Below are 23,679 nucleotides of genomic sequence, written 5' to 3' on the forward strand. Positions count from 1 at the left end.
CCAGAACTCAGGTCCCCGAAGTGCTGGCTCACGCTGTGGGTGTGTCCTAAGCAGAGCCGCCTGAGCGACAGTGCTGCCCCCTGCCTGCAGGGCAGGGTCACTGCTCTCCCGTGGGTGGCCCCTATATGCCTTCTGCCTCAGTAAGGCTTGTGGGCAAATCTTCCCCCTCCCCTTGGCCCCGGCAGCAACTAACAGTCCAGCTGCATTCGTGAAAAACGTTTTTATTTCTGGCATTTAAAATCCCGGGAGGGGAGGGGCTCTGAGTGCCAGCTGGGGAGTGTCTGCTGTCCTGGACATGTGATCGCCCCGGGCGGTGCCCTGCACATGCTGCCTGCCTATCCCTGTGTGTCCAGACCGCAGCATGTGCGCCCCAGTGCCACTGGCTGCCTGCAGCCATGCTAGGGCTTGCTGGAGGGGTCCGGTGAGCGGAGCTGGGAAGCTCCAGGCACCCGGCTGGTGCATTCCCTCAGGCTGGATACCCCTGCGGACGTTCTGCTAGTGCCAGGCTGGAGTGGGGCCAGGCGCTGCTGGGGCGGGTACCACACCCTGCGCTTCTGCCCCCACGTCCGTTAGATGGCCAGGAGAGGTGTGCGCGGCTCTGTCACACAGGGAGGATGGTCCCAGCTCAGGCCAGTTCCATGGGGCAGGTGTGTAGACGGCAGCAGTACCCGGGTGAGCCAGTGTCTGGGGGAGAGAATAGAGCCCCTTGGTGAGAAGACAAGGCCTGCCTGCCAGTCCCCACTGGGGTGGGGAGAGAGGGGGGACTGGCTGGCTCCAGCCCCTCTGGCCCTGCCCTCCCTCAATTAGCTTCACAGGGGCTGGGCTCCGGCCTCCAGCACTGCAGCAGGTGGTGCCAGAAGCCCCCATTGCTGTAGTACGAGGGGGCCACAGAGCCCGGGGGGTGGGGGTGGCCCTATGTCACATGCTGAGACTGGGCCAGGCTCCAACAGCAGTGAGCATGGGGGCTAGCTACCGGCCCCTGAGCTTTGCAGTGATCTGCCCGAGACAGCTGGAGAACCCAGGAGTGACTCCATCACCCTCGAGTGCTGCCTCCCTGGGCACCTGCCGGGCAGAGCCCCAGCTGCCCCCTCCCCCTGCAGTGGGGAGTCTACCTGTGCGTGTCCGCTGGGCACCTGCCGGGCAGAGCCCCAGCCACCCCCTCCCCCTGCAGCGGGCAGTCTACCTGTGCGTGTCCGCTGGGCATCTGCCGGGCAGAGTCCTAGCCCCCCCCCCCCTGCAGCGGGCAGTCTACCTGTGCGTGTCCGCTGGGCATCTGCCGGGCAGAGCCCCAGCTGCCCCCTCCCCCTGCAGCGGGCAGTCTACCTGTGCGTGTCCGCTGGGCATCTGCCGGGCAGAGTCCTAGCCGCCCCCTCCCCCTGCAGCGGGGAGTCTACCTGTGCGTGTCCGCTGGGCACCTGCCGGGCAGAGTCCTAGCCGCCCCCTCCCCCTGCAGCGGGCAGTCTACCTGTGCGTGTCCGCTGGGCATCTGCCGGGCAGAGTCCTAGCCGCCCCCTCCCCCTGCAGCGGGCAGTCTACCTGTGCGTGTCCGCTGGGCACCTGCCGGGCAGAGTCCTAGCCGCCCCCTCCCCCTGCAGCGGGGAGTCTACCTGTGCGTGTCCGCTGGGCACCTGCCGGGCAGAGTCCTAGCCGCCCCCTCCCCCTGCAGCGGGCAGTCTACCTGTGCGTGTCCGCTGGGCACCTGCCGGGCAGAGTCCTAGCCGCCCCCTCCCCCTGCAGCGGGCAGTCTACCTGTGCGTTCCGCTGGGCACCTGCCGGGCAGAGTCCTAGCCGCCCCCTCCCCCTGCAGCGGGCAGTCTACCTGTGCGTGTCCACTGGGCACCTGCCGGGCAGAGTCCTAGCCCCCCCACCAGGCAGTCTATGTGCACATGTCCACTGGGCGGCTGGCAAGCAGAGCCCCCCCCGCCATCTACCTGTGCGTGTCCACTCCCAGGAACACCTTCCAGTTGGCCCAGGTGCCGTAGCTGTAGGGGTTCCTGAACACCTGTGACGGAGGGAGGGCCAACATTAGTCCCCGCAGCTCACCCACCCCAGCTCACCCCCGATGTCCCAGCTGAGGGCACGGGCCCTGCACTCACTCTGCCTTTCTTCTGCAGCCTCTGCCTCTCCTTGTTGTTGATGTGTCTCTCGATGCTGGTCTCCCCTCGGGTGATGAGGGCAGCATGCCACAGCGTGAGGGCCCCCAGCGCCAGGGCTACCGAGCTGGAGGGAGAGCAGACAGTGGGTGCTGATGGCTGGGGGGAGGGGCCAAGCTGAAGCATGCTGCGAACCCCAGCAGAGCCAGTTGCCTCCTTGCCCCAGGGAACCCCAGGGCTCCCAATGTGTCTCTGTAGGGAAAGGCCCAGGCTCGCCTGCCAATTCAGGGGTACAGGCATGCTTGCCCCACTGCCATACCCCTGCGTGGGGCTGCCAGGTCTGCGCCCAGCCCAGTTACCTGCACAGGACCCAGAGGTAGACTATGCTCTTGTGGAAGGCCCTCTGGCGGAAGGAGAAGGTGGGGGGCGGCGTCTGGTAGTATGTCTGCAAGGAAGGGCAGGCAGGTTAGACCAGACTCATGCTGGGCCTCCACAGCCGTCAGAGGCTACTTACCCCCCCCCTCCCCGGCAATGTGTAAATGGTCCCCCGGGCCCGGGCAGCCAGAGCAGATGGACAGACAGTGCATAGCAGGAGATAGCAACAGAGAGAGCGCAAAGTATGGGGTATGTGGCTGGTTCAGGCTAAGCCCCCCAGCAGCTGGGAGCGATGGGATGGCCGCCAAGCAAGGCCTGCAAGCATTGGCAGAGCAAACAGCACAGGTGGGTGCTGCTGCGCCCCCAGACCAGGAAGCCGAGTGGCACATGGGGAAGAGCTGTTCACACAATGCCGAGGTGCTGGGGCAGTGTCCTGGCAGCCTCCTGGCCCGGCCCAACCCAGCCCCTTCCCATCACCAACCACAGAGAGGCTGTGCAGCTGGCTGAGACTCCAGCTCCCAGCATGCAGTGCTCCAGCACAGGGTGGAGCAGTGCATGCTGGGAGCTGTAGGCTCAGGGGCTGTGCTGGACCCCTAGACACAACTCTGCCCCATGTTGCCTTCAGCAGCTTGGGGAGTGGGGATATCCCACCTGGTTGGCAGCCACCTGCAATGTCTCCTTCTCAAGCAGTTTCAGTCTCTAGTGGACGGAAAACAGGGCGCCAGTTACACGTCTCACAGCAGAGCCGCCAGCACCCTCCCCCACATGCCCAGCATCCTTTGGCCCTGCTCACTGGGGCTGGCCGCACCCCCCTGCCCTGTGAGAGGCGGGACCTCGTTCAGCGTGCGGCCAGGCTGCCAGCCCAGGGCACTGGCTTCCCAGCTCCCCATGGCCCAGCGAGAGGGTGATGGGCACAACGGCCCCAAACTCCCTTGGCTGGCTCAGCTGAGGCCCCAGTCACCTGAATGGCAGCATAGGCCTCCCGGAATATGTCCCAGCTGCTGATGCCGCAGTAGACGCAGCCCATGGTCATGAAGAGGCAAAGAGAAGAAGTAGCGATGGTTGTAGTGGCCCACGCAGTTATTCAGCCACGCTGCGCCCGGGTTAAAGATGCGTAGTGGGCCGGCGGGTACAGAACCCCCCTGCGCCAGGCTCGCAAAGCCCCCTGCCTCCTGCTGGCTGGCCCCATGCTTCCCTGCCCACGAACACCCAGGGAGCTCCTCCCAGAAAGGGGGCAGGAAAGCAGCCCCACAGCTTAAATCAGGAGCCCCAGCAGGCACTGCCCCATCTGGCGCTCATGGAGCCTAGCGTGCTGGGACCTGGAGTCTCACTGGGCTGCACTTTTAAAGCAGAGGTGCCCAGTGCCTCAGCCTGGGCCAGAGTCCAACAGGACGGGGTCACTGCCCGGCAAGTGCAGCGAGACCCACCGAGTGCTCAGGAGGCTGCAAACCCTTCCCTTGATCAGCCCAGCCAGAAGCCTCCCCGTGCCCAGCCCGCCAGGTGCTGCCTGTCTGTCCGCCGGCCCAGGCCTCTGAGTGGAGCCGCCATTCCAAGGGCAGGTTTCCGTACAGCCCCAGCCACTCAGTGAGCATCACGGACCCCCTGCCCAGCCTGCTGCACCCCTGGCTCATCAGTACCACTCAGGCATGAAGAGCTGGCCTCCGAGTGCCAGGGCAGCACAAAGCCTGCCCAGAGCCCTGCCCCTCCATCCTACTGCTCCCCGTGATGGGCAGGGGCTCAGGGGTTCGCCTTTGCAGAAGGATACGGCAGTGATGGTCCATCTTCAGCACACCCTGGGAGAAGGAGAGCGGCACATGCTGAGTGCCACACACAGTAACCCGCGCCCGGTCTGCAGAGACGGGCACCAGCTGGGTCTCCCACCTCAGCACAGCCCACCGGAGCGAGGGGGAGGGAGAGCTGCTCACCTGCTGCAGGTGCCCAGTGGTGCAGGGGGTGGGGTCAGGTGTGGGGAGCCCCTACCCATTGCAGATACTGCAGTGGAAAAGGGGAGGGCTAAGTGGGGGAGTCCCTACCTATTGCAGGTGGTGCAGGGGGGACTAAGTGGGGGGAGCCCCTACCCGTTGCAGATGCTGCACTGGAAAAGGGGGGGCTAAATGGGGGGAGCCCCTAACCGTTGCAAATGCTGCACTGGAAAAGGGGGGCTAATTGGGGGGAGCCCCTACCCGTTGCAGATGCTGCACTGGAAAAGGGGGGGCTAAATGGGGGGAGCCCCTACCCGTTGCAAATGCTGCACTGGAAAAGGGGGGGCTAAATGGGGGGAGCCCCTACCCGTTGCAGATGCTGCACTGGAAAAGGGGGGGCTAAATGGGGGGAGCCCCTACCCGTTGCAGATGCTGCACTGGAAAAGGGGGGGCTAAATGGGGGGAGCCCCTACCTGTTGCAGATGCTGCAGTGGTGCGCGCGGGCAGGCTTGGGGGAGATGCATTTCCTGCAGATGGAGACGGCCACAGTGTTGCTCTTGGCCTGTGGAGGGAAGCCCGGGCAGGGCTGTCACCACTCAGAGCAGCATCCCGCTGGGTCCCTTGGCCAGCGCCCTGCCAAGCCCGCTCAGGGCTCCCCTCGCTGCCCCATCAAGACCCTGATTGCCCCTTGCCCAGAGCCCAGCGCAGGCTCCTCACCATCCGCCTTTGGCCACGCTGGAAACAGGCCCTGCCCCCAGCACTGCCTGAGCCCCACGGCTCTGGGAAGTCCAAGGAAGTGGTGCCAGTGGGCCTGGTCCTGGCCACTGCTCCCTGAGATGCACCAAGAACCTGACATTGTCGATAGCACCCCCTCCTGGGGGAGTCGGGCTGGAGCAGGCAGGAGCTTGCCTCACAGTCAGTGCCCCGCCCTGCTCTCCACAGCACCCCCTGCTGGGGGAGGCTGGAGTAGCCAGGAGCTCCCCCCACAGCCAGCTCCTGCCCCGCTCCCCGCAGTGCCCCCTGCTGGGGGAGTCTGGGGCTGGAGCAGGCAGGAGCCTCCCTACCTGCCAGCCGGCGCCCCTGGGGTGAAGAGGGACAGCAGCAGCACCCTACCTGCGGGGGGTGCCCTGGCGGGGTGGTGATGGCCATGTAGTAGTGGAAGAGGATCATGAGCAGGTTCCAGTGGCCGTAGGCAAGGTGCCAGCAGATCCAGCCGGGCGGGTAGGTCTGCAGGATGAGGGGCAGCAGGCAGATGTAGACAATGGCCACGATGGAGCTTGTCAGCACAATCACCAGCGCCACAAACACCTGCAGGGAGGAGCAGGAGAGGGCCTGAGCCCACCCCCCTTCCCTGCCCTGAACCCCCAGCGCACCCCCTGCCCACTCCATCCTAAGCCCCTAAGGGTGTGGGGCACATGACTCTTTACACAGCTGATCCAGATTTTGTTGGTTTTTCCTCTCTGGCATGGTGCCCAGAGCTCAGGCAGCAGCACCGCTAAACAGGGTCCAGGAACGGGCAAAGCATGCTGGGAACCCATCCATGCCAGTGAGCACCCCCTGCCAGCTCCAACTTGGGGGGCAGAAGGCTCTGGGGCTGGCCCAGACAGCTGCATTCCAGAGGGGAGGGGATGAGACCCCATTCCCTCTCCTGGCTCCCCAGCCCTGAGCAGAGGGGCACGGAGAGTGAGCGAGTCAGGGCCTACACCCTCTTCCTGGGACCCACAGTGACTCTCAGCCAGCCAGTAAAACAGAAGGTTTATTGGACAACAGGAACGCAGGTTACAGCAGAGCTTGCAGGCACAGTCAGGACCCCTCCACTGAGTCCTTCTGGGGGGGGGGGGTAGGGAGACTTGGGGTTCCCTGCGTTCCAGCACCAAAACTGAAAAACCAAAAACTCCTCCTCTCCTTTGTCCAGTCTCCCGGGCAGAAGGTGTCGCTTCTCCCAACCCCCCTCCCGGCTCAGGCTACAGCTCGGGTAGCTTCCTTCAAGGGAAGGCCCCCATCCCCAATGTAACTCCCCTGCGACACTCCCAGGTCAAATCCGCCTGCTCCCTGCTCCGTCACACCTGGCGCCCCCCAGCCCCGCAGGGCACTCACCACACCGAACCAGCGAGTGACGTGATCCACCAGCCAGTAGATGGGCTCGAAGAGGGAGTCCAGCACCACGTCGCTGTTGGTGAAGGAGTTGTAGAGCAGGGAGCCCAGGCAGAGGTGCCCGTAGCGCCACAGCTGCTGCAGCCGCCAGGCCAGCCTGAACCTGCGCCGTCGGCCCACACGCAGGCACTTCACACAGAGCCGCATCACCGCTGAGAACGCCCGCTGGCGGCTCCTCATCCCTGCCGCGCACAGCCTGCGGGAACAGAGCCTGGCTCACAGCCCTCGAGGGAGCGCCAGGGACCGGGGTGGGGTTCTCCCCAGCAGTCCCGACCTCCCAGCACTGGCACCAACGTTTCTGCCTCTGCCCGGCTGGCAGCGCTCGCTGGCAAGCCCAGCCCCCGGGTGGCAGCGATGGATGCCAGTGACCTTCGGTTGGCCTGGGTGGGGGAAGCAGAGCCTAGCTCCTCGGTAACTCCTGCAGCTCCCCGCCCCCATCCCGGCTCAGGTGTTCCCTGGCCCCATCTCGCCTTTCCCACTCCAGACGCAGAAGAAACCAGAGACGGCGCTGAGGGCAGCACTGCTGGGCTGGCTCCAGGGTGGGAGCTCAGACCCTGCCAGCTCCTCCAGAGAGCCCCCAGAGGGGTACAGGTGGCGTTAAAAACCCACCCCAGCAAAGACGGCAGCCTCCCTCCTGGGCCTGAACCTAGCACTGGGGGGCTATTCCCCTCCCGCCCAAGTGCTCACAGCCCCGTCTGGGGGAGCCCCACAAGTTATCCATCCCCTCAGTCCAATTCATCTCAGGCAAGCCTGGAAGACGAGGCTGGATTGATTTCCCATTGCACAGACCCTGGGTGGAGGTTCAAGGATAAGCTGCCCAGTGGGTGCAGCTGGTATTGGGCGTGGGGTGAATGGGGCCCTGCCAGGCTGGGGGGCTCATCTGCTTGCTGGGCCAGCTGCTCCAGCCTGGAGAGTCAGCTGGGAATGAGGAGGAACCTGAGCCAGCCCCGCACAAGAGCAAACAGGTTCGCCTCCTTGGGGCATCCCACAGCACATCCAGCATTAACTAGGAGAGGCTGCCCTGGGACCGCCCCCCCCAGGGCTCAGGTACAGTGTAGGGTGCAGCACACTGCGGCTGCCAGGACAAGGCAGCACGAGTGGGGGCCCTGGGGCCTGTCTCCCAGCCTAGCTCGCACCCGTCTCTGGGGAGGAATCATGCTGAGCGGAGCCTCTCTCAGACCTGTCTCCTGTCTCTGCCAGCACTTAGCCTCCCCCGAGATTTGTCCCTTCGCCCACTCTGTACCTGTTTCATCCTCGATTCCTCCAGTCCCCCCTTCATTCTTGTTGCCCTTCTCTGGGCTCCCCCTGTTCATCCCCCGTGCTCTGATATGGGGCTGGGGGTTCTCCCTCCGTATTCCCTTGGCTGTGATATTCAGCTCTGCAGAGGGCTTTGGGATGTGACTGTTCAACCTGGGAAAGGCTCTGACAGGTGCAGGGGTACCGCAGCATGTTCATGACTTTGCCCTGCACAGGCAGCAGGGGGAGCTCACGCTGTCTTTTTAGAGTGTCCCACTAAAAACGGGGGCATTTTTTTAGGAAAATACTGTAGTGAATTAAAGTGGGTGAACTGAAAAGCAGACGGGGCAGCCAGGGCGGCACGTGGCACACCCTGCCCCTGCTGAGCTGGCATCTCCTCCAGCTCCCAGGGCACAGGCTAAGGCTATTTCTGAGCCTGTCTTTGCCCCCGACAGACAGGGCTGTGGAACAGGTGGGGAATCCCACAGGCAAGGGGATCTGCCCAGCATATCGAAGACAGGCTGGTCCTCGCCTCTGCCCTGGGCCCCCCCCATCCCCTACATGCCCAACCACCAGGGCAGTAGGCCAAGCGAAAGTGCAGAGTCGGGGCGGGGGGGGGGTCTGTCTACACCAGGTTGTTCCGACGCGCCCATCAACCCGAGCTCCGTGGCTCCTGCCTGGCAGGCGGCTCTGATGGGTGCAGCAGCCCAGGGTGCCCATTGCAGTGCTCAGCTGAACCGGGTGCTCGGGGCCTCGCCACCCTCAATGGGGTGTGCGTGACACTGACACACTGACGGGGGAGATTCCCTCCCAGCACCGGCCCGGCGGAGGGGGAGGGGAGAATCAGGGGCCTAACCCCCAGGATGGTGACAGGCAAACATGGGGGGGCTACAGAGCTGAGTCCCTCAGGCAGCCAGACCCCCTCCAAGGGGGGCACACAGGAGACACCACCACGCAGGGGGGCAGCAGAGAGACACCCTCAGAGCCCCTGCCCCTCCCTGACAGCTCCCCAGACACCCTGTCCCTCCCCCTCTGAGACCCCCCAAACACCCCGCCCCTTCCCCTCTGAGACACCCCAGACACCCCTCCCCCCTGACAGCTCCCCAGAGCCTGCCCCTCCCCGACACCCCAGACACCCCGCCCCTCCCCCTCTGCGACCCCCCTGACACCCCTCCCCCCTGACAGCTCCCCAGAGCCTGCCCCTCCCCCTGACACCCCAGACACCCCACCCCTCCCCCTCTGAGACACCCCAGACACCCCGCCCCTCCCCCTCTGAGACCCCCCTGACACCCCTCCCCCCTGACAGCTCCCTGGAGCCTGCCCCTCCCCCTGACACCCCAGACACCCCGCCCCTCCCCCTCTGAGACCCCCCCAGACACCCCGCCCCTGAAACCCCCCTGACACCCCTCCCCCTGCTCCCCGAGCCTGCCCCTCCCCCTGACACCCCAGACACCCCGCCCCTCCCCCCCGCGACCCCCCGGCCCACCCTACCTGCCGCCCGCACCGGACCGCGCCCCGCCTCCATCTGCCCCGGCCCCAGCCGTCACCGCCGGCCAGGCATCTCTCCGACACCTTGGCCTCACTGCGCCTGCGCGGGCTCCACCGCGGTGCACGCTGGGAGCCGTAGTCTCTCCCCCTCCGGACTACAACTCCCAGAGGGCGCCGCGCAGTCCGGCATCCCTCCCCTCACGTGATTAAAGATCACGTGGGAGATCCGGCCAATGGCACCGCCGGTTACAATCGCACTTCTAGACGGGGCCAATGGGAAAACGGCTTTCTCAGGGAGACTCGCAAAGCGGCAGGCATGGCCCCGCCGGTGCGTTGCTGCGTCCCAGGTGAGGGGGAGGGGGGGGGTCGATTCCCAGCTCCCCAGCCCCCGACCCGGTGCCGGCTGGGTCCCCCTCCCCCTAGGTGCCCCCGCTCCCTGCCCCCCCCGCTCAGTCCCTTTCTCCCCCCCCGCGGGGCCGGCTGGGTCCCCCTCCCCCTAGGTGCCCCCGCTCCCTGCCCCCCCCGCTCAGTCCCTTTCCTCCCCCTACCCCCCCCCCGGGGCCGGCAGGGTTCCTGCTCCCTCCCCTCCCCCCCGCTCAGTCCCTTTCCCCCCCCGGGGCTGGCTGGGTCCCCACCCGCTCCCTGCCCCCCCGCAGCCGGCTGGGTCCCCCTCCCCCAGGTGCCCCCGCTCCCTGCCCCCCCCGCTCAGTCCCTTTCCTCCCCCTACCCCCCCCCCGGGGCCGGCAGGGTTCCTGCTCCCTCCCCTCCCCCCCGCTCAGTCCCTTTCTCCCCCCCCCGCAGCCGCTTGGGTCCCCCTCCCCCCCACTCAGTCCCTTTCTCCCCCGACCCCCCATGGCCGGCTGGATCCCCTTCCCCCCCGGGGCTGGCTGGGTTCCCCCTCCCCTAGGTGCCCCCGCTCCCTGCCCCCCCGGCTCAGTCCCTTTCTCCCCCCCCCCCGCCCCCGGCCGGTCGGGCCTGACTCGGGCTGTCCCTAGGTGAGCGGCTCTGCAGCCTGGAGGAGGGCGCGGCGGGCAGCGGAACCTACACCCGGCACGGCTACGTGTGCGCAGCGCTGGCCGGCTGCCTGGCGAAGACGAGTGAGGACGGAGCGGTGAGATTCCCCGCTGCTGGCCGGCCCCGCGGGGTCCACCGCGGCTGCACTCGGAGGCTGCCGGTGTCTGGGCTCGGGTTAGCGTGGGGTGCGCTCGGCCCCATTCCCCGCCCTGGCGCAGGGAACCCCAGGGAGTGAAAGCCCCCGCGGCCCGCCCAGTGGGGGGAGAGCTGCCTCTGGGGGGTAATAGGCATGGCTGGGATATTGGTATAGAAGGGTGCAGCTTGCTTAGCAAGGACAGCCAAGGAAAAAAGGGAGGAGGTGTTGCCTTCCATATTAAAAATGTACACACTTGGATTGAGGTTGAGATGGAAATGGGAGACAGACTTGTTGGAACTCTCTGGGTAAGGATAAAAGGGGTAAAAAACACTGGTGATGTCCTGGTAGGGGTCTACCGCAGACCACCTGACCAGGAAGAAGAGGTGGAGGAGGCTTTTTTTAAACAACTAACAAAATCATCCAAAGCACAAGACTTGGTGGTGATGGGGGATGTTAACTCCCCAGACATCTGTTGGGACAATAACACCGCAGGGCACAGATTCTCCAACAAGTTCTTGGAATGTATTGGAGACAATTTTTTATTTCAGAAGGCGGAGAAAGCTACTGGGGGGAGGCTGTTCTAGGTCTGATTTTGACAAATAGGAAGGAACTGGTTGAGAATTTGAAAGTGGAAGGCAGGCTGGGTGAAAGTGACCATGAAATGGTGGAGGTCATGCTCCTAAGCACTGGTGGGAGAACAGCACAATAAAGACCAGCACCGTAAGAAGGGCAAGGTGAATGACGCACTTGCCTCAGGCGCACAAAGCGGAGGGGCGCAGCTCTACCGTCGCCGCGGGTCCGAGTCCCTGTCGGAGGGAAGGACCTGCCACCAAATTGCCACTGCCGCTTCTTGGGCGGCAATTCAGGGGCGAGTCCTTCCCTCCGACAGGGACTCAGGGACCTGCTGCCAAAGAGCTGGAGCCGGCCCTTGCCTCGGGCGCAAAAATTCTTTGTTACAGCTCTGATAACGACAATGGATTTCAAGGCGGCAGATGTTAGCAAACTCAGGGAGTTGGTAGGTGAGATCCCATGGGAAGGAAGTCTAAGGGGAAAAACAATAGAAGACAGTTGGCACTTTTTCAAAGAGACCTTATTAAGGGCCCAAGAGCAAACTATCCCACTGCATAGGAAGTCTGGCAAGAGACCACCCTGGCCTAACCAGGAGATCTTCAATGATCTGAAACTCAAAAATAAGTCCTACAAAAAGTGGAACCTTGGTCAGATGACAAAGGATGACTATACGCATGGGCTAGCCCCCAGCTCCGCCCATGCCATCCCCAGAGCTGGAGCCACAAGACCCTCTGTGCCCCAAACCACAAGCCCAGAGTCTCCCCAGGCCTATTATACCTGCTGCCCATGAATATAAAGAAATAACTCAAGTATGTGGGGACAAAACTAGTGCTCAGTCCTGCATGGGGGCTGACAGTCTGGACTGGCTAAGCCCCTTGCCCAAGCTGGGCCTGGTGGACGTGGCACCAGTGTGCCAGTCGCTGGCTCTGTAGGGGGTGGGAGATACTCGTGCCAGGCACTGGGCTAACCAGAGGCTCTTCTCTCTGCACCTGTGCAGCTGCCGGTGGTGTCTGTGGTGAGAGATGCCGAGTCCCAGCTCCTGCCTGACGTAGGGGCCATCGTGACGTGCAAGGTAAAAGCAGCCAAACCCGCCAGGCCTGTGGGGCACGGCATCTGGAGTGACATGGAGAGCGCTTTGGCACGGCATGGGGTGGGGGGGAGGACAGGAGTCCTCTGCAATAGATGCCCAAGTAAAAACTGTTAAGTTTTACAGCCCTTCCCCTTTGCTGCACAGCCTGCGGACGATGCCCTCTCTGCCCTTGTGCCAGGCTTCTCCCGATGGGCTGGCAGGCCAGGCTGGACACCTCTTGGCTCTACAGCACCAGTGCCAACCAGGCCACACTCTGCTCTGGGCCCAGTGCCACAAGCTGCTGAATCTCATCTCCTTGCCTGGTGGGGCAGGTGTCAGCATGGTGGACCCCGCCCCCTGCCCCCATCTCTTAGCCCAGAGGCCACTGAGGGTGTGGGCTATGGTGGCTGAATTCCTGCTTTCTGCCAGGCTGGCCCTGCTCTAGGGAGAGGTGAGGACCTTTCCCCTAGGGCTGTGGGGCAGGCATTAAATCCTGGCATGCTTGGCTCCTTTGTTAGGCTGGAGGGAAGGGGGTGCTGTTTAGGGGGAGCGGGGTCTGCCTGGCGTGCAGTGACTCCCCTGGGAGCAGGAAGGAGAAGCAGGAGTGGCGTTAGGTCCCCTAGAGAGAGCCAGGAGGAGCCAGTCCCTGCTGGGCTCCCTGCCTAGTACATGTGCACCTCTGGGGCAGCGCTCAGCCCAGGGTTCATGCCAGAATCTCTCCTCACAGGTGTGCAGCATTAACTCCCGCTTTGCCAAGGTGCACATCCTGTACATCGGCTCCACGCCGCTGAAATCCACCTTCCGAGGCACCATACGGTAGGGGCCTGGCCTCGTCTGCCCTTCCCTGGGGGAGGGTTGGGTTCCTGCTAGTGCCTTATGTGACGAAGTGAGGCTGTTCTTAATGTTTCCTCTGATACTGTGTGGGTGCCTCAGTTTCTCCTATGCATTTCTTAAATCTCCAGTGTGCATAAATGGCCGACACTCTGTATCCTGGCAAGAAATGGCTGGGGCCTTTTCCCCTGCACGGGGATGCTAAAAGTGTGGGACAAGAGGTCAGGTGACCTCCTGGCCTGGGAAAGAGATACAGCCCAGAGAGGAGGCGCAGGAGGGGGTTTCAGTTTGGGGCTGGCTGGGGACGAGGAGTGAAGTGCAGATGTGGGGGTCTGGCTCACTGCCCCCCAGAATGGACCCAGCCGAGGGGTCCGGTTCTCTGTATCTACAAGCTCTGTTTTAGACCCTGTTCCTGTCATCGAATAAACCTCTGTTTTACTGACTGGCTGAGAGTCACATCTGACCGCAAAGTGGGGGTGCAGGACCCTCTGGCTTCCTCAGGACCCTGCCTGGGTGGACTTGCTGTGGGAAGCGCATGGAGGGGCAGAGGATGCTGAATGCTCCAAGGTCAGACCCAGGAGGTGAAGCTGTGTGAGCTTCTTGCCCTGCAGACAGTCTGCTCCAAGGGAGAGGAGGCTTCCCAGAGTCCTGCCTGGCTTTGTGGGGAGCAGTTCGAAAGCATTGCCCGGGGACTCTGACACCTTAATACTGCCCTGCCCCCCGGTGAATGTAAGGAGAACGGGGCTAGCTCCGTAATCCCAGTGCTGCCTTATCCAATGACTGGCCCCTGCAGGCTAATGCCTTCTGCCCAGCCCCAGCGCCAGGCAGTGTCCTGGGGAACAGCCTATCCCAGAATGAGAGGCAGGCAGGGGGGTGGCTAAGCCCTGTTGGGGCAGTTACTGATGAGTCTCAAAAGAAGGTGGGAGTAGCCCTGGGCCCTGCTGCCCCAGGGGAGTGGGCTGGTCTGCCTGCCCCGCTACTGGGATTCTTCTGTCTCTTCTCACAGGAGAGAAGACATTCGAGCCACAGAGAAAGACAAGGTCAGTCAGGAGCTGCCTGCTTGTGTTACTGCCCAGTGCGACAGCTGACATCCCTCCTCCCCATGTCTGCAGCCATAACCCCCTCCCCAGCATGGGTCACCCCACTTACCTCCCCCTGTGTGCAGCCCTAACTCCCATCTCCCTGCCCATGCAGCCCTAACACCCCCCAGCATGGCTTGTCCCACTCACCTCCCTGTGTCTGCAGCCATATCTCCCCCCCCATCCCCTCTGGGAGGGGGGTTTGCTGAGCCTGGTGTCTTCCTCCCAGGCTCTGAAGGGAGCCCCCCTCTGGGACAGGCTGAGCAGTGTTTGGGGCTCGCTGCTGTCCTTGGGGGGTCTGTACCCTGCTGCTCCAAAGGTAATGGGCCTTGCTGGACATGGCTCTGTGGCTCCTCTCTGCAAAGGGGACTGGCCTTGGTCCAGGCCAAAGCTGCTCTCCTGTCCCCCTCCCCCACTAACCTGGGCCTTCTGTTCTCTCTGGCAGGTGGAAGTTTACAAGAGTTTCCGGCCTGGGGACATAGTCCTGGCCAAAGTGGTATCCTTCCCTGCAGTGGTGCGGTGCGGTGGGGCGGGGCGGGGCACGGCCAGCCAGGCTTTTCCAGCCCAGCCCTGGAGTCTTTTCCCTTAAGCTGCCGGTGCCTAGATCTCCCTGGGGGACATGCAGTCCAACTACCTGCTGAGCACAGCGGAGAATGAGCTGGGTGTGGTGGTGGCTCACAGCGAAGCAGGTAAGTCACTGGCTCCCCAGGCCTGGCAGGGAGAGCTGGCCAGCAGCCTCGCCTCCAACTCCATGCTGCCTGTGGGGAGAGGACTGTAGCTGCTGGGCAGTGGGCGAAGAATGAGCAGCAGGACCCTGTCCTAGGCATTAACGGCTCACAGCCTGGGAGCTGGCTTTGTTCTCTAGTGGTTAGCGAGGGACGGAGCTGTTGATAACCCTGGCTTTGCCTCGGCAGGCCCCTCTGTTCTCCTCCAGCCAGTGGGGAGGGGAGCCTGGATGCTGCTGCTCACAGCACTGTGGTCCCTGGGGAGGAGACGCTGGCAGGACTCTCCCCAGAGGGAGCTGCAGTCCTGTGGGTGCTTGGAACGTTCCATAGTCCGAGCCCCTCTCTGCTGGCCAGTGACCTCCTGTTCTTGGCTCTAGGGGCACAGATGGTGCCGATCAGCTGGTGTGAGATGCAGTGCCCCAGGACACACTCCAAGGAGCTCCGCAAGGTGGCCCGCGTGCAGCCGGAATTCCTGCAGACCTAGCTGGCCAGCCTGTGCCCCGTCCCTGCTGCAGGGCCACCAGCCTGCGCCTCCGTTGTCATCCCTTAACCAGAGCAACCCCTGCAGGCCAGTGAGCCAGGACTTGACCTGCCCCAGGGCAGGGGGCCTGTGCATGCAGCCAGCACCTCCTGGAGCATCCACTGGATTTTGGATTGTATTAAGGCTAGTGTGGGGGGGGGGAGTAGGGTCCCCTATGCCCTTCTGCAAGGGGTAGCCCCTGCCAGGGCCCTGCTCCCCAGTTTGGTTTTTAAACTGCTGTGCCCTGAATAAATATATTCCTGAAGGGCTCTGGGCTCCTGTCATGCTGGTGCGGATACTGCTTGGCTGGCTGTGCCCACAAGCTGGCATCCAGGCCCTGTTAGCTCCTGCTGCTCCCTGGGCACTGCACAGACAGCTGCTCTGGTCAGGTATGGGTCCCTGTGCCACTTGGTGCCCAGGCTTAAATGGAACCACCCTAGGAGGCTGCCCCTACGGCCCAGCCTTGGCTTTCCCCAGGGCAGTTCTGCAGGAAGGTATGCACTGTCCAGGAGCGAGAGGCCAGACTCAAGAACTGGCCTCAGGGGTGTAGGCTGGGCTGAGACAAGGGAGGAATGCCCCCTCTAATGCTGCAGTCCTTGCACAGCTCCTGAGAAGGGGGTGTCTGACAATCCCTTTAACAGCTTCTAAAGACAGTTTTCATGACCGCTTAAATTTCCACTAAGCTACCCAGCTCCTGGGTCCTGCTAACCCTGTGTAATTGAGTTGGGGGGGAGAAAGCAGCAGCAGATGGGAGAGCCTACCAGAGTGGGTTCTGTTCAGGGTGTTCCCTTCAGGAGTTAAGTGGCACAAGGCCTGGGCACCCTTCACAGCTACGGTGCCCCCTCCGGGAAAGCCTAGGCATTGTGGGAACCAACTCTTCAAGGTAGCCTCCTAGCCATCCAGCTCCACCATGGCAACAATGCAGGGCAGGCTGTGAGAACACTGCTGCACGGGCAGGGATCAGGGCAGCCCTCCCATGGTTTTGTAATTAGTGGAGCAGGGCCCACTTCTCTCCAGCAGATGTTCCAGGAGCAGCTGGAGGGCCTGTGGCTAAGGGAAGGGGAGACTAGACTTTGTGCCATGGCAGGAGGAGGAGGAGGAATGGGAAACCAACCCTATAAGGACTCAAAGCCCAGCTGGGGTAGACAAAGGGCGTAATGGTGCATGTGTGTGTACCTGGTGTCACGGACTCCCCCCAGTTCTATCACTGCCTCTGTGCTGGCCCTGCCAAGGGACACGACAGACAGCAGCTATTGCACATCACTCCTTTATTGTACTGAACGAGACAACCGCTACTGTTGGACAGTTACACTAGACCCAGTGCAAACCCAGGCACGCAGCGAGGCCAAGGCCAGGTACACAAGTGCTGGGCTAACATACAGGAGCATGTATCACTAGCACTACACAGCAGGCAAGGGGGCAGCTGTGGCAGCAGAAGTTCAAGGGCAGGGCCGATGCTAGCTCGACACCACACTCCATACACTCCCCTCCCCAGTCTGTGGTAGAAGGCATTAAATTAAAGAGCTGGCCCTGGGGAGCTAGGTACAGTTGCTGGCTAGTGCGCTCCCCCACGCCGTGAACACCGCTACAGAGGCAGCACCCCAAACATGGGGCTTTCCAAGAAGTAAACGGGGACAAATCCCCAGGGGCATGAGAGGAAGACTGGTCCCTGACTCACAGCAGCATTCACCCCTCACTCACAGGCCTGGAATGACACCGTCAAGGAACAGTAAAACTCATGAGGATGACAAGAGCTCCCCAAGCACAGCTGGGAAGGCCCAGGGGACTGTCTAGGGAATGCCTGGGTTGGCCAATACCTTACACAGTCCCTGTCTAGCCCAGGGCGCTGGAGCCTTGTGGAGGCGGGTACCGCCTGGCTACTGAGGAGAGGCTCCCGCTGTCTCTGCGGTCTAGCTGACCTGTGGGTTGCAGGGTTGTCTGTGGAGGGGTGCAGGTCCCAGGGAGCTGGCTCTGTACTCGGTTCTTATGGCTGTGGGCAGTGTGTGCAGGGGAGGGGTGGGAAGGGGCTCATCTACTGCTCACAAGCCTCCACTACCTGCCTTCATTTCTTGGCTTTGCCCTGAGCTGCCACAGCCTCCATGGCCTTGCGGACAGTCTCCTCGTCCCCTAGGAACTGCATGGGCTTGATGGGCTTGAGGTTCTTGTCCAGCTCGTAGACGATGGGGATGCCAGTGGGCAGGTTAAGCTCCATGATGGCCTCTTCGGACATGCCTGCAAACACAAGACAGTCACCCACCGAGCCCCACACTTGCTCCTTCAGCAGGGTGCTGCCCGACCCAGGGCTGTGAGAGCAGCAGGGAGCAGAGTCCCAGCAACACCAGGGGAGGGGTCGCTGGGTGGGGAAAGGGGCAGGCAGGGGCCGGAGTTCAATTAGACACACATGCTGGCAGGTGCCAGCACCTTGCTGACCCTGGGGCCAAGCCAGCCCATAGCCCCACCAATTCGCAGGCAGCTGAGAGCATGAGGCTGCCGTACCTTCCAGGTGCTTAACAATCCCTCGCAGGCTGTTGCCATGGGCGGCAACGAGAACTCGCTTGCCCTCTTTGATCTGGGGCACGATCTCTTCATTCCAGAAGGGCAGGGCCCGGGCAATGGTGTCCTTCAGGCTCTCACAGGTCGGCAGTTGGTCCTCGGTCAGGTCAGCATAACGACGGTCCTGGGGAACAATCACCAATAGCCCTCAGTCACCGTGGACACGGGCAGCAATGCCTAGCTAGTGAAGGGCTTTGGGCTCATGGTGAGCTGCCCCCGATGTGGTCACTGGGAGTTCCTGCAGGGAGCCCCACCCACCACTCTGCTCTCCTGGTCTGTGTCCCCACAGGATTGTGGGGGGGGGCAGGGGGGAGAGAAGAGGGAGAGCCACAACACACAACCCAGCTCTGCAGGGCAACCAAGTCCGTTACAGAGTGACTCAGACCCAGGAAGCCTTTTCTAGTTCCCGGTCCTCACCTGGATTGCTGTGCGTTTCCCATGGCTAGCGAACATTCACCTACCTGTCAACTGGACTCGGGGGGCTGCAGGCCCCTATCTCGGAGCAGGGTTTCACTGCAGAGCAAACACCTCAGGGAGCTACACGGGACTGTAATGATTAACGGCATAACAGGGCTCCCACCTCCTGCCTGTGCAGTGCCTAGTGGAGTCAGTCTCTTCTCAGGGCACGGGACAGCAAGCAGAGATTGAGACCAGGCAGCAGTGAGATCATTACAGCCACTGGTGACATGGAGTCAGGGTGCAGCTGCGTGCCAGAGACCACAATGGGGGGTGCCTAGGGCCGTGCCAAGTGCCCCTCCACCCCAGCCCTAGGCTGGGAGACCGGGAGCCGTGGGAAGAGGACTGGTGCTGGGCCAAGGACTGTCTGGTTTGACCATTGAACAAAAACACCTGGGAAAAGACTTCCTTTTGGGTGGTCCTAAAACAATTATTGTTTTGTTTGGTTTTTTTTGCCAAAACAATGAAATGCGTTGTTCGACCCAAAACAATTTTCAAGTTCATCCCCATGTTGTTTCCCCTCTGGGAAGCCAAACGAGCTACGTTTCAACCCGCATATAGTTCTTTTGGCCAACCTGATTTGTCAAATCTCTGCACAGTTTTGGTCGACCCAAAGCTGCATTTTTCAGCAAATAAAGTATTCACCCCCAAAATGTCACCTCGCTCCAGTCAGGACTATGCAGTAGCACCCCCTACCCCCTATTCACACAGGAGCCCACAGAACAGCAACCCTCGTGCCAGCCAACCGTCTACCCAGCCCAGAGGCCCCACATTTGGCTGTTGTGGGGAGACGGGAGAAGGCAGAGCTGCGAGGGCCCCATCTTACCTTGCTGATGGTGCTGTAGAAAGGGTGGTCCGGTTCCATGGGAGGTGGTGGGATATCATAGGAACGCCTCCAGATCTTCACCTGGGCCTCCCCATGCTTAGCAGCTGTCTCAGCCTTGTTGAGGCCTGTCAGGCCACCATAGTGCCTTTCATTGAGGCGCCAGGTCCTCACCACAGGCAGCCACATCTGGTCAATGGCATCCAGCACTATCCAGAGAGTGCGGATTGCCCGCTTTTGGACAGAGGTGAAGCAGATGTCAAACTCGTAGCCAGCATCTGGAAGGGATCAGAAGCCCGAGGCCATCAGTGCACAGTAACCACAAGAGGCAAAGGAGGGAAAGGGCAGATGCCAGGAGTCTCAGGCTGGGAGCACTTCCCTCTTTTAGTCCAACAAGCCAGGCTCTGACATCAGGCTGTGTCTCCCCACCACCAAGAATGCACTGGTCCCCAGAACTCCCTGGCCCTAGCCTTTCCGGGATGCGCAGCCCCAGCAGGCCTCCGGTGCATTCAAGATTCGACCAGAGGCAATGAGGTATGGGCATCGCCCACTGGCAGTGAATCGGATCCACCCACGGCTTCAGGTTTGGGAGGTCACATTAGCTCCCATCATCGGGGAGTCTCGGGCCTGCGTTGATTTGTCCTCTGGCTGAGCAGCTGGACCAGCCTGATGGACCAGCCCGCGAGTCACAGGGTACCACGGAAAGGGAATATTTTGCCTCAGAAGGGCTTTAAGCTGCTGAGTCCTTGACGCTTCACTGCAGATGCTCTGCTCTCCCCAATGCCTGATGAGGGCAAATGTGCCCCCTCCACAGCCTGGCTGAGCTCTGCCTACCAATCACAAGGCAGCTCAGCTCTCTGAAGTGGAAAGACAGGATACTTATGTAACTTCAGTGTGGTGGAGACCCAGGCAGCCACTGCTTCCTCTCCAGAGCTCTGGGGAGCATGCGGGGAGAGCGCAGGTTCACAGGGCAGGGCTGACTGGAGAGAGGGGCTCTGAGAGCCCCCTCCCCGACCAGAGGAGCTCTATCACTGGCCTGAATCCATCTCAACAACACAAGAGTGTCTAGAAGCTGTGGCCCTACACAGCACTGGGTGGGTGGCCAAGGGCCCTCAGGACCAAGCCATACCCCCACATAGGCCAGAATAGTGGGAGCATGATGCAGTGCTGGCAGTTGTGCTAGGCCAGGCCTCCCCTCCAGAGGCATGTCAGCTGTCAGCCAGCAGAGTACAAAGGACAGCTCCACACAGCGGGAGGTGACTAGTTCTAGGGAACACTGCCTGCAGAAGCCAGAGTCAACAGGAACCTGGGGGCTCCACCCCCACCACTGCCTCAGAAATCCCCTCCTCCTGGTAGACAATGCAGCTCCTCCGAAAGCCAGGCCGACTTCTCCCCTGGAGTGTGCCTGCCCCACAACACGCTGAACAAACCAGGGCTCTGAGAAGAGGCATTAGGGTTTTGCAAGGCTGCTGACTGGGTTCCAGGGTGCAGCGGAAGGGCAGTGCAGCTTGCTGGTGCCTGCCTGGCACTCGACTCATCTCACCCAGGATCACACTGCACACGTTCTCCCATCCCTCCGGTGCCCAGGATAGATTGGCCAACCTGCGTGAGAACCAGCACGGGCTGTGACTTCCCAGAGCAGCTTCAGCACAGATTTGCTCAGACGTTTTTTATTCTGGAACATTTTTGCTTCACACACTCCAGCAATGTGATTAGATAAACCATGCTCTGTCCCACCCAAGGACATGCTGGGCCAGCGCCTATCACATTCTGCTGCACTGGTTCCATCTGCAGGAGGAATGAATCAGGCACTCTGCTGCCTATTGTCTCATTTTGAGTCTAGCAAGCAAAAGGATGAAATAGGTCCTGCAATTTCCTGTCAATGACTCTGCTTCCCTCACAGGGCTGTGGGGAGGGAACACGCCAGCACTTGTAACCCACAGCCAGAGCATGCTCTTTCTCCCTGCTCCCCAGAGAGAAGAGGGCTGTGTCCAGTCATGGCTGAGACTTACCGTCAGGAGCACCACTCCTGAATGACTCAGCGCCACGGAGAGAGAGAAGTCCTGGCAGAGCAGAGCATCTTGCACAGCGGTGCAGCCCCACGTGAGGGATGGGAGAGGGGAACTGGTCACTACACTGCTGGGGAAGCAAGGTGCAGGGGATAAAGCACAGCCCTTCCGCACCATATTTCAGAGGGGCTCCAAACGCTTTATCTCAATGAAGCTGGGCTCTCCCAGCATCCAGGGATAACTCCGCCTAAGGGCCAGAACAGCCCCCCTCCATGGGGATGGGCAAGTCCCACTCCATTTTGCAGACAGGCAGAGACATGACAGACGTGCTCAAGGTCACAAGGGCAGAGCTGGAAATGGGACCCTGGACTCCGGGCTGAGCAGCTCCTGTATGGGCAAGATTCTTACAGCCTGGGGGCCCAAAGCGCAGCCCCGTGATAGCTCCCAGCTCCGACCCCCTTCAACAGGGGCCAGGCTGTGCCCTGGCAGAGACTCGGGCCAAGATCATCTCCCTTTTACTCACGCTGAACGCAGCCTGCGCTGGGCACCCAGAGCCCGCTCCTCCTGACCCACAGCGCCGCGCTGCACGGACGGAGCCAAGGCCAGCACCCCAGGCAGGGGGTGGCCCCTCGCCACGCCAGGCACGTGCCTGGGGCACCCTGAGCACGGACGGGGGGGGGGGGAGATGGGCTCCACTCTTCCCACTGCCCCACAGGCTTTGGCTGGGCCTCGGCTGCTGCCCGCCCCACACGGAGCCCCGGCCTCGCTGCCCCAGCAACTCCACCCCCAGCACCGCCCCCCCCCGTCAGTACCGCCCCCCCAACACCGCTCCCCTCCCCCCCACCGGGCCAGTACCGACCCTTCCTCTTCTCCTCCCCCGGTCCAGTCCGCCCCCCCGGGTCAGTACCGCCCCCCTGGCCCCGGTCCAGCTCCCCCCCGGCCCCGCTCCCCCCCCGGGGCAGTACCGCTCCCCCCGGCCCGGCCGGTACCTCTCAGCGCCTCCCCGCCGCCCCAGTAACTCCACCCCCGGGGCAGTGCCCGGTCCCGCTCCCCCCCCGGGTCAGTACCGCCCCCCCCGGCCCGGCCGGTACCTCTCAGCGCCTCCCCGCCGCGCTGCGCCTCCTGGCTGCCGGCCGGCTGAGCTCGGCGTCGAACCAGCCGCTGAAGCGGTTCTCCAGGTTCCAGGCGCTCTCGCCGTGCCGCAGCAGCACGAGCCGGTGCGCGGCCATGGCGGGACTGCGGCGCTCGAGCCGGACTGCACCAAAGCCGCGCGGCGCGCCCCCCCCCGCGCACTGCGCATGCGCGCGCGCCCGAGTCACACTGGCTCCTCCTCCGCGTCCTTCTGCCCGCCCGCCGGAGAGCTCGTCCCCGAGCCTTTCACGCATGCGCTTCGCTCGTGCGTCCTCGAGCCTTTACCGCGAGCAGGGCCAGACGCATGCGCACCCTCTTCCTTGTTCCCACAGCATTTCTCCGGAGCAAGCGCGCCAATTGGAGCATGCGCAATGGGGACAAGAAGCTGTGGCGCATGCGTCCTGGAGGGCCGTCTAGGCGCACGAAGAGCACGGAGCGCACGTGAAGGGCAACGTGATCTTTTGCTTCCGTGACGTCACTACGGCCGAGACACTGTTACCGTAAAGTGTGGATCAGAGACGCCGCATAAATTTCCCCGGGGCTTCCACCCCGCCCCCTCCGCCGGTGTAGCCGGGGTTGGGCCCAGGGGTGCTGGGGGGTCAGACCCGTAGTGCACGTAGCCCCGTGTCCCTCAGTGCCAGGCGCCCCCGGGGCGCGCCGATCCAGGCAGTTAGCCCCTGGCCCCCCCAGCCCCAGGCAGAGAGGCGGGGGCCACGGCCCTGGACTGAGTGCATCTCGGCGCCCTGTTACAGCCCCCTGCGAGGAGTTCCACAGATCGCCTGCGCCGCTTTGCTTTGTTTGAAACCTGCTGCCCGTTAATGTCATTGGGCGACCCCTGGTTCTTGCGTTATGAGAAGGAGCAACAACACTTCTCTATTCACTTTCTCCACCCAGTCATGATTTATAGCCCTCTGTCCTAGCCCCCCCCTTACTCATCTCTTTGCCAAGCTGAACAGCCCCAGTCTTATTAATCTCTCCTCACATGGCAGCCATTCCATAACCCTCATCATTTTTATTGCCCTTTTCTGAACCTTTTCCAAGTCCGATATATCTTTTTTGAGATGGAGCCACCACATCTGCACACAGTATTCAAGATGTGGGCATGCTGTGGATTTATATATATTTTCTGTCTTATCATCTATCCCTTTTTTAAAGATTCCCAACATTCTGGTCACTTTTTTGACTGCCGCTGCACATTGAGTGGATTTTTCAGAGAACTACCCACAATGACTCCAAGATCTCTTTCTTGAGTGGTAACAGCTAATTTAGACCCCATCATTTTATATGTATAGTTGGGATTATGTTTTCCAACGTGCATTACTCTGCATTTGTCAACACCGAATTTCATCTGCCATTTTGTTGCCCAGTCACCTAGTTTTGTGAAATCCTCTCGTAGCTCTTCGCAGTCTGCCTGGGACTTTAGTACTATCTTGAGTAGTTTTGTATCATCTGTACATTTTGCCACTTCACCGGTTACCCCTTTTCCCAGATCATT

General features: G+C 62.0%; 3 protein-coding genes across 4 annotated transcripts; 1 reads left to right on the forward strand and 2 right to left on the reverse strand.

The window, feature by feature from the left end:
* Nucleotides 1–204: 204 nt before the first annotated feature.
* LOC115655293 (palmitoyltransferase ZDHHC16-like) lies at nucleotides 205–7,875 on the reverse strand. The gene is given in 12 exon segments (XM_030570577.1): nucleotides 205–684; nucleotides 1,932–2,002; nucleotides 2,097–2,220; nucleotides 2,453–2,538; nucleotides 3,120–3,167; nucleotides 3,430–3,511; nucleotides 3,513–3,561; nucleotides 4,234–4,260; nucleotides 4,862–4,952; nucleotides 5,504–5,698; nucleotides 6,488–6,740; nucleotides 7,788–7,875. Coding segments are annotated over 11 exon segments (1,125 nt in total). The 5' UTR covers nucleotides 6,725–6,740; nucleotides 7,788–7,875; the 3' UTR covers nucleotides 205–569.
* Nucleotides 7,876–9,525: 1,650 nt separating this feature from the next.
* On the forward strand, nucleotides 9,526–15,481 carry LOC115655287 (exosome complex component CSL4). 2 transcript variants are annotated; one of them, XM_030570563.1, is made up of 8 exons: nucleotides 9,527–9,615; nucleotides 10,264–10,379; nucleotides 11,986–12,060; nucleotides 12,785–12,873; nucleotides 13,895–13,928; nucleotides 14,413–14,463; nucleotides 14,572–14,656; nucleotides 15,070–15,481. In XM_030570563.1, exons 1-8 carry the CDS (start codon nucleotides 9,585–9,587, stop codon nucleotides 15,174–15,176), a joined length of 588 nt encoding a protein of 195 aa, XP_030426423.1. In that variant the 5' UTR covers nucleotides 9,527–9,584; the 3' UTR covers nucleotides 15,177–15,481. The 2 variants fall into 2 exon arrangements, with proteins under 2 accessions (XP_030426424.1, XP_030426423.1); XM_030570564.1 differs by lacking the exons at nucleotides 12,785–12,873; nucleotides 13,895–13,928 and having other exon boundaries at nucleotides 9,526–9,615.
* Nucleotides 15,482–16,463: 982 nt separating this feature from the next.
* LOC115655285 (phosphoglycerate mutase 1-like) lies at nucleotides 16,464–22,321 on the reverse strand. Its single transcript, XM_030570561.1, is given in 5 exon segments — nucleotides 16,464–17,444; nucleotides 17,709–17,889; nucleotides 19,048–19,322; nucleotides 22,145–22,192; nucleotides 22,195–22,321. Coding segments are annotated over 5 exon segments (762 nt in total). The 5' UTR covers nucleotides 22,283–22,321; the 3' UTR covers nucleotides 16,464–17,274.
* Nucleotides 22,322–23,679: the final 1,358 nt, after the last annotated feature.

Source organism: Gopherus evgoodei, chromosome 7 (assembly GCF_007399415.2).
Source record: "Gopherus evgoodei ecotype Sinaloan lineage chromosome 7, rGopEvg1_v1.p, whole genome shotgun sequence".
Lineage (NCBI taxonomy): Eukaryota > Metazoa > Chordata > Testudines > Testudinidae > Gopherus > Gopherus evgoodei.

Bases quoted from the DNA above. Each gene is read 5' to 3' on its own strand.
- LOC115655287 (XM_030570563.1), top strand. From the start codon at position 9,585: ATGGCCCCGCCGGTGCGTTGCTGCGTCCCAG. The intron at 9,616-10,263 runs GTGAGGGGGAGG...GGCTGTCCCTAG, and splicing joins GGTGCGTTGCTGCGTCCCAG to GTGAGCGGCTCTGCAGCCTG. The intron at 12,874-13,894 runs GTAGGGGCCTGG...CTCTTCTCACAG, and splicing joins ACCTTCCGAGGCACCATACG to GAGAGAAGACATTCGAGCCA.